Source organism: Penicillium argentinense (assembly GCF_028826775.1).
Source record: "Penicillium argentinense strain IBT 30761 chromosome Unknown utg000002l_segment0_segment0, whole genome shotgun sequence".
Classification (NCBI taxonomy): Eukaryota; Fungi; Ascomycota; class Eurotiomycetes; order Eurotiales; family Aspergillaceae; genus Penicillium; species Penicillium argentinense.
In genome coordinates, this window is record NW_026622661.1 from 869577 (window position 1) to 884130 (window position 14554).

General features: G+C 51.8%; 6 protein-coding genes across 6 annotated transcripts; 2 read left to right on the forward strand and 4 right to left on the reverse strand.

Annotated features, from left to right (window-relative positions):
- Positions 1-902: 902 nt before the first annotated feature.
- N7532_001203 (putative cytochrome P450) lies at positions 903-2390 on the reverse strand (the record flags this gene model as incomplete). The annotated part of the gene is made up of 2 exons (XM_056613697.1): positions 903-2182; positions 2282-2390. 2 exons carry the CDS (start codon positions 2388-2390, stop codon positions 903-905), a joined length of 1389 nt encoding a protein of 462 aa, XP_056478738.1.
- Positions 2391-3115: 725 nt separating this feature from the next.
- Positions 3116-4792, forward strand: N7532_001204 (uncharacterized protein; the record flags this gene model as incomplete). The annotated part of the gene is made up of 4 exons (XM_056613698.1): positions 3116-3212; positions 3287-4112; positions 4160-4485; positions 4527-4792. 4 exons carry the CDS (start codon positions 3116-3118, stop codon positions 4790-4792), a joined length of 1515 nt encoding a protein of 504 aa, XP_056478739.1.
- Positions 4793-6534: 1742 nt separating this feature from the next.
- On the reverse strand, positions 6535-7982 carry N7532_001205 (putative cytochrome b5 reductase; the record flags this gene model as incomplete). The annotated part of the gene is made up of 2 exons (XM_056613699.1): positions 6535-7811; positions 7859-7982. 2 exons carry the CDS (start codon positions 7980-7982, stop codon positions 6535-6537), a joined length of 1401 nt encoding a protein of 466 aa, XP_056478740.1.
- An 817-nt stretch (positions 7983-8799) lies between these two features.
- On the forward strand, positions 8800-10583 carry N7532_001206 (cytochrome P450; the record flags this gene model as incomplete). Its single annotated transcript, XM_056613700.1, has 3 exons — positions 8800-8932; positions 8985-9821; positions 9898-10583. The coding sequence occupies 3 exons, from the start codon at positions 8800-8802 to the stop codon at positions 10581-10583; spliced, it is 1656 nt and encodes a 551-aa protein (XP_056478741.1).
- Positions 10584-10620: 37 nt separating this feature from the next.
- On the reverse strand, positions 10621-11694 carry N7532_001207 (uncharacterized protein; the record flags this gene model as incomplete). Its single annotated transcript, XM_056613701.1, has 1 exon — positions 10621-11694. The coding sequence occupies one exon, from the start codon at positions 11692-11694 to the stop codon at positions 10621-10623; it is 1074 nt and encodes a 357-aa protein (XP_056478742.1).
- Positions 11695-13306: 1612 nt separating this feature from the next.
- On the reverse strand, positions 13307-14383 carry N7532_001208 (uncharacterized protein; the record flags this gene model as incomplete). Its single annotated transcript, XM_056613702.1, has 1 exon — positions 13307-14383. One exon carries the CDS (start codon positions 14381-14383, stop codon positions 13307-13309), a length of 1077 nt encoding a protein of 358 aa, XP_056478743.1.
- Between the last annotated feature and the right edge of the window lie 171 nt (positions 14384-14554).

The window sequence follows — 14554 nt, forward strand, 5'->3', positions numbered from 1 at the left end:
GTATGTCGAAACGTTTATCGTCACTATCTTCTTCACATGGTAGCTGAAGAAGCAATTTTGCCGATCGCTTTCCGTCACTTTCACGGTGATCGTCCGATGAGTCAAGTATGCTGCCCTTATCTCGACAAAGCATTGATCGCGCAACTGTCTGACTGCAACAGGATGTACCTCACTGCCCTTTTTATTTTTCGTGTAGCAAAGAAGCCATGTCGAATCCACTGTAGTGCTATCCCTTCATCGCATGCTTTGTGCGCAGAGCTGTTTTCAGGGAGGTGAGTGAATCCAGAATAGATCTTGTGTCGATCACAGATATTCGTAGATTTCGACTAAAGCTCATCACGCTCCCAGTTTGTAGGTGGATGGGTGGCAAGGAAACCAAGAAAAATTTTGAAAGCTTAGCTGTACCGCTTCTGCGATGCCATTGACGAAGTTCCGATAAAGTGTTTTGCAAGTCAGTCGTAGGATTGCGGGGATCTAGATATATCACATCTCGGTTGGTTGAAGCGAGACTGTGTTCGGTGCGAACTCAGATCCTCGAGGAAGCAGGAAGTGAGGGAATGGTCAGTCTCGAATGGGTCCACTGAGAGGCCATACGAGGAATGACAGAGGAGAAGGAGAGAAGAAAAGAGAAAGGGAGAAGGAGGAAATTCAAACAATGTCGTCCGGTTGCATCACGTGATCCACCAGCAACAATCATCTTCTAAACTTGAGCACAGTGGTCTGCTGTGAACTCGGCGCAAGAGAGAGGTGAAGTAAACATGGGACTCATTCAATCCGAGATATCCGATTCATATAGACAAATTCATTACTGACAGTCGTAACGCTAACCAAAATCCATATCCAATACAATTTGATCCAAGCATGAATCACTCCCCAATCACATTACCTCAGCAGGAGCTCACTCACTTCTTCCGGGGACTCATAAGAACATTAAACTCAAGAGGCTTAATGCTAAACGCGCCATTGGAAGTCAACTTATAATTCTTATCCGCAAGCTCAAACTCGCACTCCTTGATAATGCTGGCCAGAGTGAAGAAAGACCACTGCCAAGCCCAGACCTTACCAAAGCACTCACGCTTGCCATTACCGAAGCCCTTCTTCGCAGCCGCAGGGAGTTTATCCCACTTCTCACCCAGCACGCGCTCGGGGCGGAACTCCTCAGAGTCCTCGCCAAAGACGGCGGGGTCACGGTTGACGGCGTTCAGGATGGCGATCATGGGCTGGTTGTGGGGGATCTGGTACTCGCCGCCGGCCAGCATGACGGGGGCCTTGTTTTCCGACGGGATGGGCTCGATGTTGAAGCCGGGGGCGGTGGCGGAGAGACGGATGGATTCGCGCAGGCAGGCCTCGACGTAGTGGAGTTGCTTCAGCTTCTCGAGCTCGAGGGGCCCGTCGCCGACGATGCGGTCGATTTCCTCGCAGGCTTTTTTGTTGGCTTCAGGGTTCTTCATCAGGTAGTACAGGGCGTAAGAGAGGAGATTAGCGGCCGTCGCGGCACCGATGTACATGGAGATAATCTCGTCGATGATCTGGGAGTCCTTGAGCTTTTCGCCGGACTCGGGGTCGACGCCGTTGAGCATGGCGTCGAGCAAGTCCTTGCGGACCTGCGAGGGGGTTTCCTTGCGGCTCTTGACGATTTCCGCGCAGTAGTTGCGCATGAACTTGGTCTGGTTCGAGAATTTGCTATGGTAGAGCCAGTTGAGCAGCTTGGGGCGGGTGGGCCGCTTCATGGCTTCCATGGTGGCACCCTCGAAGGCGTCGACCATGTTGAGGGTCTTCTTCTGGTCCTTGTCCTTGTCCAGACTGTAGTAGCGCTGGTTGAAGAAGCATTTGTTGCAGGAGGCGACAAGGATAGCGTCCAGGTCGCGGGTGGCCAGCACGCGCTGCTTGGAGCTGGCGGTCCATTTGTTGGTCAGGTCGGGGACAACCTCCATCATGTCCTTGTAGACGGCGTCGGTCGCCTCGGGGGTGACGTAGGGCGCCATGATGCGGTGGGCGATGCCCCAGCTCTTCTCATCATCGTAAGCCGTGAACAGACTGTCGTGGACGGCGTAGCGGATTTCAACAACGGGGCCGGTCACACACTTGCGGAAGCGCTTCTGGTCGCAGATTTCCTCGAGGAGAGCGACGCTGCCAATGAAGACGATCTGGTGGCCGAGGGCATTGATCTTGAAGATGGGGCCTATACAGTTGTGTGGTTAGCTTCGCACTCGCACTCACCCAGCTGGTACAGAGCTCTTTAGAATAGCTCGCTCAGCTCAGCTCGCCCAGCTCGACTCACCATATTCCTTGGCCAGCTTGTTCAGCGAATTCCAGGTCTCATTCGGATTGACATCAAAAATATTACCCAGAAGCGGCACGCCGGGCGGACCGGGGATCTCGTTTGACATGATGAGAATCGATTGCCAGAGGTATACAGTATGTGTCTCAGGGTAAACAGAAGAAAAAGAGCTTCACGGGAGGGGCGGGGGAACCAATTTACAAGGGCTAGCATGGTCCTCCTGCAGACCAATCTTCAGCTGGGCGTCCGATCGACAGATCTCATCGCGGGTCATCATTGGACAGACGTGGGGATAATGGCGCCTGTCGACTCCATCGTTCACGACGAGTTCAGTCTAGCTGGCGAGATCGGCACGATCGCGATGTAATAGCGCAGATTGGCGGGCGCCGATCGGGCTGGGATTGGCAAGTTGGCGCAGACCCAGCGCACTACGGCCTGTAGTGCAACCACTGGGAGGAAATGGGGTTCTTCACAATGGTCAGCGCAGAATCTGATCAAAACCCACGCGCGACGCTTGACCGCTTGTTGCGTCACTCATTCCCTGTTCTTGCGATGCGTGTGTATCCAAGAGGCAAAAAGGGCGTGGCAGATGCAGCACAGCATTCGTCATCGCTAGACGCACCCCTTTAGCTTCATCCCCTATGACAGTCATGTTTGTTGACATTTGTTGATATCCGTCTTCACTGATTGGCACGGAATCGACCCAGCCCGTGGCTGTCAGAGCGGGTCCGAGTTCTCAGCTTGACATAATGTCGATGGCCCACCGGGCCCTCCCAGCCTCCTCCAGCTCGTCGCGCATTCCTGCAGGGATCCGAATCGAGAGTAGATCTCATGATGGCCCGCTCCTACCCATACCCGCCGATCCCCGCCGACTGCGTGGATAGCATCAAGCCGGGCCACCACTCGCCCTGGGAGATGGACCTAGTGACGAGTCGGATTCCCATTTCGCAGCACTGCTTTGCAAGCAATCGCGATTGCGATCGTAGTGTTGACAGTTTCCTCTAGGAACGCACTCGGACAAGTGGGGCCCACGCGAAATCGCAGTCGCCAAAGCTCTACAGGAAACGCGAGTCCACCTCGGCAACGAATGCCTCCTTCGCACACACCACCGCTCCCTTGCGCCATGTCCATTCGTATACGAGACCACCGAGGCCGACGGGAACAAGATCTGGGGCGTGAGTATTGGGCCAAATGTGCCTGTGTACGACACCCACGCCGCCGGCCGCGAGATTCACATCCACCCTGAATTCCTGCTGCCGCAGCTGTCGCAGGCATATAGCGGGAGTCAGAGAGACCCTCTGCCTCGGCGCATCAATCCGAGACGGTTTCTGCCAGCGTCAGAACTCGAGATACTCCGTCGGTTCTTCCCTGCGGCGATTGGAGCGCGCGTGCTCATCTCGGGGTTTATCATCGTGCTGTTTCGGGATTACAAGGATATCGAGGCGTCGTGGTTGGAGGGATGTGTGCCCTCGTTTGGCCTGCTCAGGTTGGGATATGATGTCGCGGTGCACTATCCCACACAGACGGTCGTCGACAGCGGAAATGCGGTCTCAGATTCCGCAGAGGGCAGTGATACTGCGACGCCGTTGGGTCTGAAGCTGAAATTCGCCGATGATTCTGAAGGTATCACAGTGCCGACGCACGCGTTCGTGGATGTGAAGACGCCGCAGGAGAACATGGCACGGAAGGAGGCGAGTCTCTTGTCGAAGACGAAGGCGACGTTCTCGAAAGCGACCGCGCTGAAGCTGAAAGAGTTCATCAGGGTGGGGACGACGGCGGTGGCATCGCCGCTCGGAAAAAGCGTCTGGTTTGTGCAGGACCCAAAAAAGGTGTGCGTTTTCTTCTCCCTCTGGTGACGACTCGAGTTGATGCCCGCAGAAAATCGGCCATGTCAACGACGACATTCGACCACCATATCGCTCGCGCCTCGACGTTCCCTCAAACAATCCACCACGACACCTCCATCGTAACCGGCGACCGCCTCCCCCGTGTCTCAAATCCACCTCGCGCACCAAAAATCATCGGCTGGGGCGAGTACCGCGATGCCCTAGACGGACACTCAGCCTTCGCAATGGCCCTCAGCGCACTCACCGACGAGCCACAGGATCCAGTCGAGACGGATTCAGACATGATCTATTCGGGACAATGCAAAAAGCCGTGGTGGAGGGAACGGAATACCTCTGGGACCGCAAGTCGCGCACGCAGTCGGTGGCTCTGCTCTGGCGAGCCATGCACGATGGAACAGAGATGGAGGGTCTCTCGGGTTCAGTGCTGTGCCTAGGCCAGCCAACAGACCTCAATTGCCGGGCGGTGCTATTCAAGCATTTCGAGACGCCCATCTGTCCGCAGCATTTCGAGCCTACAGACACGGCGGCGCTGGGAGATATCGCCTGGTCGAGTTTCAAGGGTGGGTTTTTGCTGCCGTGGGAGATTCGTAATGCGGAGATCCTGTGTGAGGGGGAGGAAGCAACTGCGATACTGGAGGGGGATCAGACGTGGGATATCGAGTAGTGTAGGTGGGAAGCGGTTAGTGAGTAGGGTGGGCAGGCTTGACACCGCGAACTAGAAGGTAAGACCCGGCAGTACCCTCTAAGTAGAGGACATCGGGCTGAGCTGTAGACATAGCCAGCTGTCTTGCTCCACTATCGTAATATCAACAATTTGAATAATATAAAGCGAAGGCTTTATATGATTGCTCATTGTGGTAGATGAGTTGGTGCCAGTAGGCAGTAGACATGTACCTCTATACGGCTATATGGCCGTGGCCTGTTGTCTTCTCTGATTTACTGTGAGTTATTCCATTCTGATTTATCTCGAATACGCCAACCGCTTTTGCTAGATTAGCTACTTAAAGAAGTCCTTTTCGTCAAGATGAATCACCCAAGCAATCAAGACCTCAAGTCTATTGCAACTTGGGTGCTTGTCGAAATATGCATTCTGATTGGCCGATTCCTCAAGATCTCTTAGTCAGCATTTTCATATCATAAATCATCATTAACTACCGGTATGGCATCAAAGTTGCAGCAGATAGGCTTGGGTAATTTTGCATTCCCGTTTAGTCTATACTTTCGCAGATTGGAGAAAATCGCTATTTGAGTATTTCGCTGATCGGTAGGAGTCGTCCTTGGTAGAGAGGCTACAAGCTGGGCAGGACATGCACGAGAGAGGCGATCAATGGAGCTAACTACCTAACTAGAGAGGAAGGAAGAGAAGAATGTCGCACGAGGAAAGGAAATGGGCAGTGGGCGGTGAGGAGCAGGAGAGCTAGATATCCACCAATGGGAGGTCAGGGGAACTGTAACTCATACCATGACTCAACAGTTGGGATACGAGCAATTTGTGGCTGCTTCAGATAATAGAAGTTTCGACGACAGAGAGGGGCAAAACTTCTGTGCTAATAGATTCCGTGTACATCCCCTCAAGGGGCGCGGGATAAAGATGAAGTTAAACAGAAATGACTTCACCATCAATGGTGACATATTCAGTCACTTGAATGTCGTCCCAAATGTCTTCTGAGATATGTCTTCTGAGATATGCTCGCCCTTTGCCACCAAAATGGAGCGAGGAATCAGCTGGAGGTTGAGTTGGTCTATGCATGATGATTGTCCAAATACGATGCAAGCATTGCCATTGGGCATTCGGGATGCTGGGACAATTCTCGCGATAGCCTGGCTGACAATAAGATGGTTTGAAAGCGCAATTCTTGCTTCCACTTGTACAATCGCAAAATCGGGTGAGCGATAAGGGTCATGGATGGGTTCCTGAAGATATTGTCGAAAATCAGGAGAAGTAGGTCTTCGGCGATAATTGTGTAGTGGGCCCCTGTACCAAATATCATTTCGACTTCGATTTCGCAGACGTGCTGGCCTGGTCCACCATCAATAGCCTGCAACACAACACTCCCATGAACTGTGGGAATATAGCGCTCCGTTAAGCCCGCTCATATCGAAATGTAGGGCTCACGAAAGCATATATCATCAGACGAGTGGCCTCGTCTCGGAGTTTTCGATCACTAGGCTTCGAATTTTGATCATATCCTTCACGGTTAAGCCTTATGCAACATTTTATTGCCTATCTTGTTATCCAAGTTCTGTTGGACCCGAGCATAACGCATTAGGACAGCTCCGAGCCTGACGAATGCTAGACCGATAATTGGTCCACGTGCCCCACAAAAGGAAAAGAAAAGAACCCCATCAGCACCTTTATGCAGAAACAAAGCAGAAACAGCCTCGGCTCGGTATTGCCAGGTCAAACTAGAAACAAAAAACCTCATCGCTCATCTTCGACACCGAACCAGGCTTAGTAAAACCCAACGCCTCCAAATTTCTCTTAGTGGCACTGACCATGCCAGGCGGCCCACAAAGCAAAATCTTCGTCTCAGACGCCGGGCCCGGCAACTGCTCGCGCAGGACATTCTGATCCACATACCCACTGCCATACTTCCAATTCTCGGGCGGCGTATCCAGCATATACCACAGCTTGAAGTTCTTCGGATACCGTCTCGCAAAGTTCTCAAGCTCGTCGCGAAGGAGGATATCGCTCTCGGAGCGGTTGGCGTAAACCAAACTAATCTCCGTGGTATCGGACTCGTTTTCGCAGATTGCACGGATGAGTTGGTACATGGGCGTAATGCCCGTTCCACCGGCTACCATGCCGATTCTGCGGCAAAGACCCTCAGTGTATTTCATTGCGCCCTTAGGGCCGCGGAAGTCGACTTCGTCGCCGATAGAGAGGTTGGCGAGGTAGCCGCTAAGTAGACCGTCCGGATAGCATTTCACGACGAGCTCAAGACGGCCTTTGTCGAGGTTGTTGGAGGTGGGCGTGTAGGATCTTGTGACGGTTGTACCGTTGATTCCAGCCTTGATGGCGACGTGTTGGCCGATGGGGAGACCCAGGACGCTGGTTGAGTCGGGCAAAGCGAAAATGAAGCGATAGACGTTTGGTGAGAGGGCGGTCTTCTCCACGAGTGGAAGACGCTGGTAGGTCTGTGGCTGCAGGAAGCCGCGAGTCAAGTGCGGGTCGTCGCGGATGACTTTCTTCGCCTTGATACGTGGCGGGTAGCGCATGAAGCCGGATTCGATCTTGGTGAAGCGGCTGGCCTGTTTGGCGACGACTGCGCCGATGGAGCCGCAAATGATGCTGGCTGCCAGGAAGCCATTCACGAAGCCACCGCGCGGGAGATGGAGGGTGTGGATTTGGTGGGGGTGACGAGGGAAGTTGATTCCCTTGCTGCAGACGAAGTAGGCTGGGATGAGGGTGAGGGCGCTAGCTGCGACGGCGAGGGTGCGTAGCGAGGAAGACGATGAAAGCTTCTTCTCCTCGGTCTTTTGAGACACGACGCGGACGGACTTGGGGCGCACATATTGCTGGGCATCTTTCAGCGTGCCGACCAGATAGGGCTGCATGATCTCGTGCGCATCCTCTGAGTGGCCGACGTCTTCATATTCGGCAGTGGCATCTTTGCCTGCGACTTCGACGAGGGCCTCTGCGCCGCCCGGGTGGTCTTGCAGGTACTCGGTGATATCGAAGACTGTGTCAAAGTCAGAAAATGTGCACTTCAAAGGCAACTGGACCAACCTTGTCCGTGGATGACAATCCAGCAATCACTCTTGCTGTTATGTGCCGTGACATCTTTCAATGTATACTCGGGCAGCTCGGTTTGAGTCTGCCATTGAGCCTTGAGCTCCTTCGCCTCGACCATTTTGTCCTTGGTGGGATGCGGTAGATGAAGAAAACCTGAAACCTTCGAAAATATCGCTGGTCCGGGTGGATGCAAATCAAATACTCCAAAGGCAGACTCGACACGGTATCCATGGACGATGCATAAAATACTCTCTTTTGTTGCATTTCAAAAAGCTATTGAACCTCGGCCAACAATTCTTCTAGACTCGGTCGGGGCCCGCAAACGGCACGGCTTCCCGATGCCGAGTTAATTGCGGTCCCGAGAGACCATTCCCGGTTAGGAACAAGTTTACGTCTCTTTGTAGGTTGACACCGAGTTAACCTTGGACGCGGTGGGGCGAGTGAATGTCCGATCGTTGCAGGCGTTGAAGGCGTTGAAGACGTTGAAGGTGTCGCGGGCGCGATGGCGACGTTGTTACGGGGTTCAATTAAGTTCAGCACGGCAATATTGATTTTCTGCAACCATATTGACTTGTCTAATCTCAACCTCCCCTATTTCTCCTTTCAAGCGGTAAAAATATCGTTGACAGTCTCAACCGCCGTCTCATCACGTTAGCTCCGCCGATCATCGCTCAATTCGACAAGTGGAGTCGTGATCGAGGTGAAAATGCCGAGGCACAACAGACGCGCATATCCAACCCAGACTTTGTAAGTGCGACCTGCACTATGAAAATGTCGCAAGTTATGCGCGAATAAATTTGGCGATAACCCAGTGGAGTCGTCGGAGGCCAACATGGACATCCCGAAGATGCTGGGTGTGCGCAATGCTGCTATAAATATACTGGGCTCCGTCAATTCTCGCATTCCTTCGGTTTCCGCTTCATCGCGATATCATCATGTCGGGCAAGTTATTTCATTTGCTGGGCGAGCCTAACTCGTCCGCTCAGTATGTCGAGGTGGACTCGAGCTTAGATTTTGAGAGCCTGCAGCATCTCGTTGCGGGTCAATTCGCCATTGTTGAGCCGAATGGTATGTGACCTGCGCACTCAACCAGATGCAGTATATACTAACCCGTATAAAGGAATCGGCTTTCAATCCTCGGACTCAACACTGACCAGCGTCACCGAGATCCTGGCCAATGAGGACCCTATCGCAATCAGCATCGATGGAAAAGCCGTCCGCGAGATCCCCGGACCCAAGGGCCTCCCTTTCGTCGGCAACTTCTTCGAGATCTACCCCGACCACCTGGGCAACCACCAGCGCCTCTTCGACCAGTACGGCCCCATCTTCCAAACAACCAACATGGGCCGCACAATCTACCATACCAACGACCCCACCCTCTCCGCCATCGTCTTCTCCGAATCAGACTTTTTCACGAAGAAGATCAACGAGGCGCACCCTCTGCACCCGATCAAGAACCAGGAAGCCGGTGTGTTCCTCGGTGACACCGATACACCGGAATGGCGCGCTGCACACAAGTTCCTTCCCCCTGCACTAGGTCCCAAGGCGGTGCGACACTACGCGCCGACGATGCAGGAGACTGTCGAGGACGCATTTAATGTTTTCGACGAGTTGGACGAGCAGGACGAGGCCTGGAACGTCTATCAGTATATGTTGAAGCTGGGTTCGCAGGCTGTTGGAAAGTTGGTTCTTGGAATTGACTTTAAGCACTTCACTTCCCCGAATGCCCCGCCCCACGAACTGGTCTATCGCATTGCTGAATCCTTGACATTGAATAAGAAGGTTGCGGCGTGGGGTGACTGGTATGCGAAGATGCCGTTTGGTGATCCGGCGAAGCTGCGTAATGCTCGATGGCGCATTATCGAGATGGTCAATGAGTCAATCGCCAACGCATCAAGTGGTGGTGTAGAGGATCTTCCTTTGCAAGACGCTGCCCTGAAGGCAACGAACATGGTCGGTATGTACTACTTTCAAACATCCATCCCATCTACTCACTTTTAACCCTAAGACAGAGAGCTAACTTGACTGCCCAGATTACGCCATCCGCGCCACAGACAACAAAGGCGAAAAACTCCCCAAAACAAGCCTAATGCAAGCCCTCGTCGTCGCCACCGGCGCCGGCTTCACAACAACCTCCTCCCTCCTCTCCTGGCTCATCTACTCCCTGGTCACCTACCCGGGAATGCAAGAACGTCTCCTTCAAGAACTAATCGACAACGACATCACCGCGGACACCCTCATCACAGCCGACATCACCGACAAACTCACCTTCATGGACCGCTTCATCAAAGAGACCCAACGCCGCCACAACCCCTCCTACCAACCCGCACGCACCGCAAAGGTCTCCATGATCCTGCCGGGTGGGTACAAGCTACCGGCCGACTCCGTCGTGATCCCCGCCCTTCACCACATCCACAACAACCCGAACGTCTGGGACAACCCTGCCCGCTTCGACCCAGACCGCTGGGAGACAGACGAGGTGAAGAATCGTCACAAGGCAGCTTATATTCCCTTCGCCGCAGGACCACGCATGTGCATCGGGTTCAACTTTGCCCTGCAGGAGGTGAAGGTTTTCCTGCCAAAGTTGCTGTATAGGTATAAGTTTACGCAGGAGGAGAGTGGGACCGTCGAGTATGACCCGATGTTCCAGTTGATCAGGCCGAATAATTTGTATGTGCGGGCCGAGAGACGGGTGAAGTGGCCGCCCAAGTCGGAGTAATTTATATACGAGGATAATTACATTTCAATACAACAAATCAATTTGCCTGCTGAGCACGTCGGAATTCCTCCGCCCACGGAAAATTCTCATACCGCGATCCATCGGGTTTTACTTTGACCGTCGACGGCGCATAAACACCATTCAACATCCACGGCGTATCAGCCTCCTTAAACGGGTGTTTCCGCATGCGCATCGGACACAATGCGTATGTTGCGACAGCCAGTCTTCCAGTGGAGCGATAAAGCCTCATTGCATCTGTAATGAAGACCCGAAATTGCATATACCACGGACTTAGAGTGAGATACTCCTGCCACTGCTCAAACGTCATCGGATTTTTGATGGCGGCATCAATAACCTGGAAATTCTTCATCCCAGGTGCCAACCCGTACTTCGCACAAAACTTAGGCGGCGCTGCATGACCCATATGCTTCTTGAAATGCCAAACCATCGTGAACTCCGTCGCGAGGAAGGTCTGATCAGGCCGAATGCGGGCAAGAGAGTACTCCAGCATACTGCGATGCCCTTCAAACGTCATCATATGGGGATGCAGATCGACACCATCGAGTTCCGGCGTTGAGGCAATGAAGTTCAAAAAGCGCTGTATAGCTGGTGTCCGTTTTTCCGGAAGGTCAAGCCGATTCAGCGCGCCCATGTACAATCTTGTTGACGAACCGCGCTGTCGCTCGATAACGGCGCTCGCCATGGTCTCATAGAAGACATTCAACCGCTCACCCCTTTGCCCCTCTTTCGCTTCAATGAAAGGTTCATTCCCAATGACGAGGATATCAACCTTTCCCAAAACGAGAGGTAGCACGCGGTTCAGGGTCCGCAATTCTGTGTCGACTTCCGGGGATCCTGATCTCGGGAAGTCGAGGTTCGTAAAATCCCATTTCAAGCTCAGGATCGTGTTGAATCCGGCGTCAATTGCACCGAACAGGGCTTTCAAATTTGGATCTTGGTCTAGCTGTTCGCTGTTGATTAGGTGCATGTCGACGAAGCCGCGGATCCATTTTGCGTTGACGGCGCGGAGCTCGTCGTGGTTGATCCAGGTGAGTTTTTCGTTGTAGTTTGCGCCGAGCATGCCTTTCGCGTGGGCATTTTGGGGTGACATGTTGCGATTGAAGTCCTGACAGGTTGGGTGAGAGGCAAAACTGCTTGGAGACCCCGCGGTGGATTCGCATTGATGTCAAGGTGGAGATGGTGGGCCAATCATGGTGGAGGTTGTACTTGGCAGGACACAAATTTATCCGTCACCAATACATTACGGCTCCAAATTGACGCGACCGCCTGTATTATTTCATTGCTTCTCGAACTCTGTTCAGTGAGTGCCGCTAATACATATCGCCTAGAGCAGTCGATCTCCAGGACCTGTCGTGGGACGGATCCACCGATTCCGAGCACTTGATCATAGTCCCATCCCTCCCAGCCACGCAATGAGTTCTGGAGAAGCCACGGCCTGTAACATGGGGGGTGACAACCTTCGAGCTATACAGTAGCAATGTCAGTACGACAGAATCGTTATGCTTGCAGTATATACTGCATAGCTGGAAGTGAAAAAAAATTACCCATTTCAACCTCGTCCACACTTTGCCGTTCGCCAATGTGTTCAGGGAGGACACCGAAGTGAGTAAGGTATTCATCAGCGACACGAGCCGATGATGGTCACGGAATCGGCAACGACAGGGCATCCAATATATCCTGGGCATGAAAAATCGACCCCTGATCTTGCAATACACCCGGAACATTAATCTCGATTATTTGGCAGTCTCGGCACCCAAACCGGTTCTTTCTTTTAAGCATCTAGTTCTCTGCGCTCCTCTTGTCAGAGAAGGTAGAAATATATAATAAGCTGTTGAAACTTGGATCCTAGCTCAGGTGCCGCTGGATCTTATGCCCGAAGATTCGAACAGATTCATAATTATTTTTGTTATTCGTTGATGCCGCCGTTTTCTTCGCTACTAGCGATCCATCTTACTTATAGATTGTCACAGACTCCTTATACTAGACCTAGTATAAATCTAGAGGAAGTCTTTCTAATTCTGTATTGAATTGACGAGGATCTATTTCTGAGAGTGAATCTTTCACCATATCTGGCATGGCTGAATGGGCTGAACGCAGCAGGCAGACCATTATCAGTTCCCGTAAAAACTTGAGACAATTTGGGGGCATATACGAACCAGAAACCCGAGTAGGACGGAAGCGAACTGAGACGCCCCTAATAATAGAAATCCTCAGTGATCATCTATCTGAGAAAACCGGCCTCTATCTCGAGGAGATAATTGTATTCCTATGGCATGGGATGAATTTCAGGCTATGGTTACTATCTCCAGCATTAGAAGAGCCTTTGTCGTAAAAGGTTGGTCTAAAGAACGGCACGGAGATGCCTCCAGAGACAAAATAGCATAGGATTAGATCCTTGAAATGACCTCAGGCCGTGTTACAGCCTTTCATACATGACGCTATGCCACGAACAAAAACAACACTTCACAAACTTATCAACTGCTCATTTCGGCACTCGTATTCTCATCTAATATTATGTCAGGATGAGGAGTTGATGTACTGGCTAGTACTGAAGATATTCAAATAGAATCAGATGATAGATTGAAGGTTGTTAAGATCGGTTGAGCGACCGCAGGGGTCTCTAGGTGGAAATTGCGTGAACGATGAATAAGCCGATCCCGAAGTGTGCTAGTGGTATTTGACCACTTCGTCAGTTCGTCATATTATTCCGACTGCACATGCGTTAAAATATCAACTGTTCTTGTAATACTTGTGCTGTCGGCTGGCAAATCGCCCGAGACTTCCGGAGCATTGATGTCCCCCTGGATAGTTGTTCGGATCGTTGAGTTCTCCTGTGCGATATACATCCAGGTGTCTTCGGCTGGCTCTGCATTCCGTGTTTCGACCATCCTATGTTCAGAAGTGCGGGTTGTTCTGCTGCTCCGGTATTCGTGGTCGATGTGTCTGACGAAGGTCAAAAGGGCAGGTAAACATGTGCAGATAACTCCGATGGAGACTTCGGCATTTCCGAGCATATTGATCCTCATGAAAGCAATAGTAATATCCTTTGACTGTCCGGTAACGACAATAAGCACGAGGCGGATGATGCTAGCCAAAACAGCAAATCCACCTGCACCAAGGACAACCGCGACCCTGATCTTTTTCTTGGTTGACATTTGTAAGTTTATAGTTAATAGTACCGGTAGAATAAGAATGGCAAAGTCGCTTGCCACACTGATGACGGCGTCGGCTAGAATAATCGATTTCTGATCAAGACATGTGCCATCAATATTTGTGTCCCAGAATCTAGCAATCGGACTGCAGATCCTGATCTTCACGACGAGAACTGGGATGTAATAGGCAAGCATAATGCCTATAAAGATATAGATAAAGATGACAACATTACGGACCGGACTGAAGACGCGAGTCATAACCCATAATAGACACACCTTAGTCACATATGCGGTCGGTCCATACATGACCATTGTCACGTAGACAGTCTTTCCAAACGGAACGTGGTATTCAACGGGGACGTCGAAGTAATGCAAACCTCCTCCGTAACGTCCCATGATGATAGCAATAACAGAGTAGCAGACACCAAGGAACCATGCTATAGAGCATGTCCAATCCTCCTTCCCAAAACCACGGACAATGAAAAGCCGGGTATATAGGCGGATACCAAAGAAGGCGGACATCCAAAAGATGCATAATGACTGGCACACATAATTCCAGGTCTGCACGCTCCGATTAATAGGTGTATCCCAGTCCTCGCGTTGTAGAAATGTTGGAGGCAATCGCATTTTGGACCGCGATGTGACCAGAATCGAGAGATCATTTGGCTCCACTCTTGCGGTGGAGCATCAACTATATAGCCGAACTTTGGGCTACGCCACATTACGTCATCATTTCCGTGGCGCTGTTCTTCATCCCGATCAAGCTCATAAATAATATTAATTACGGAGCATAGATTA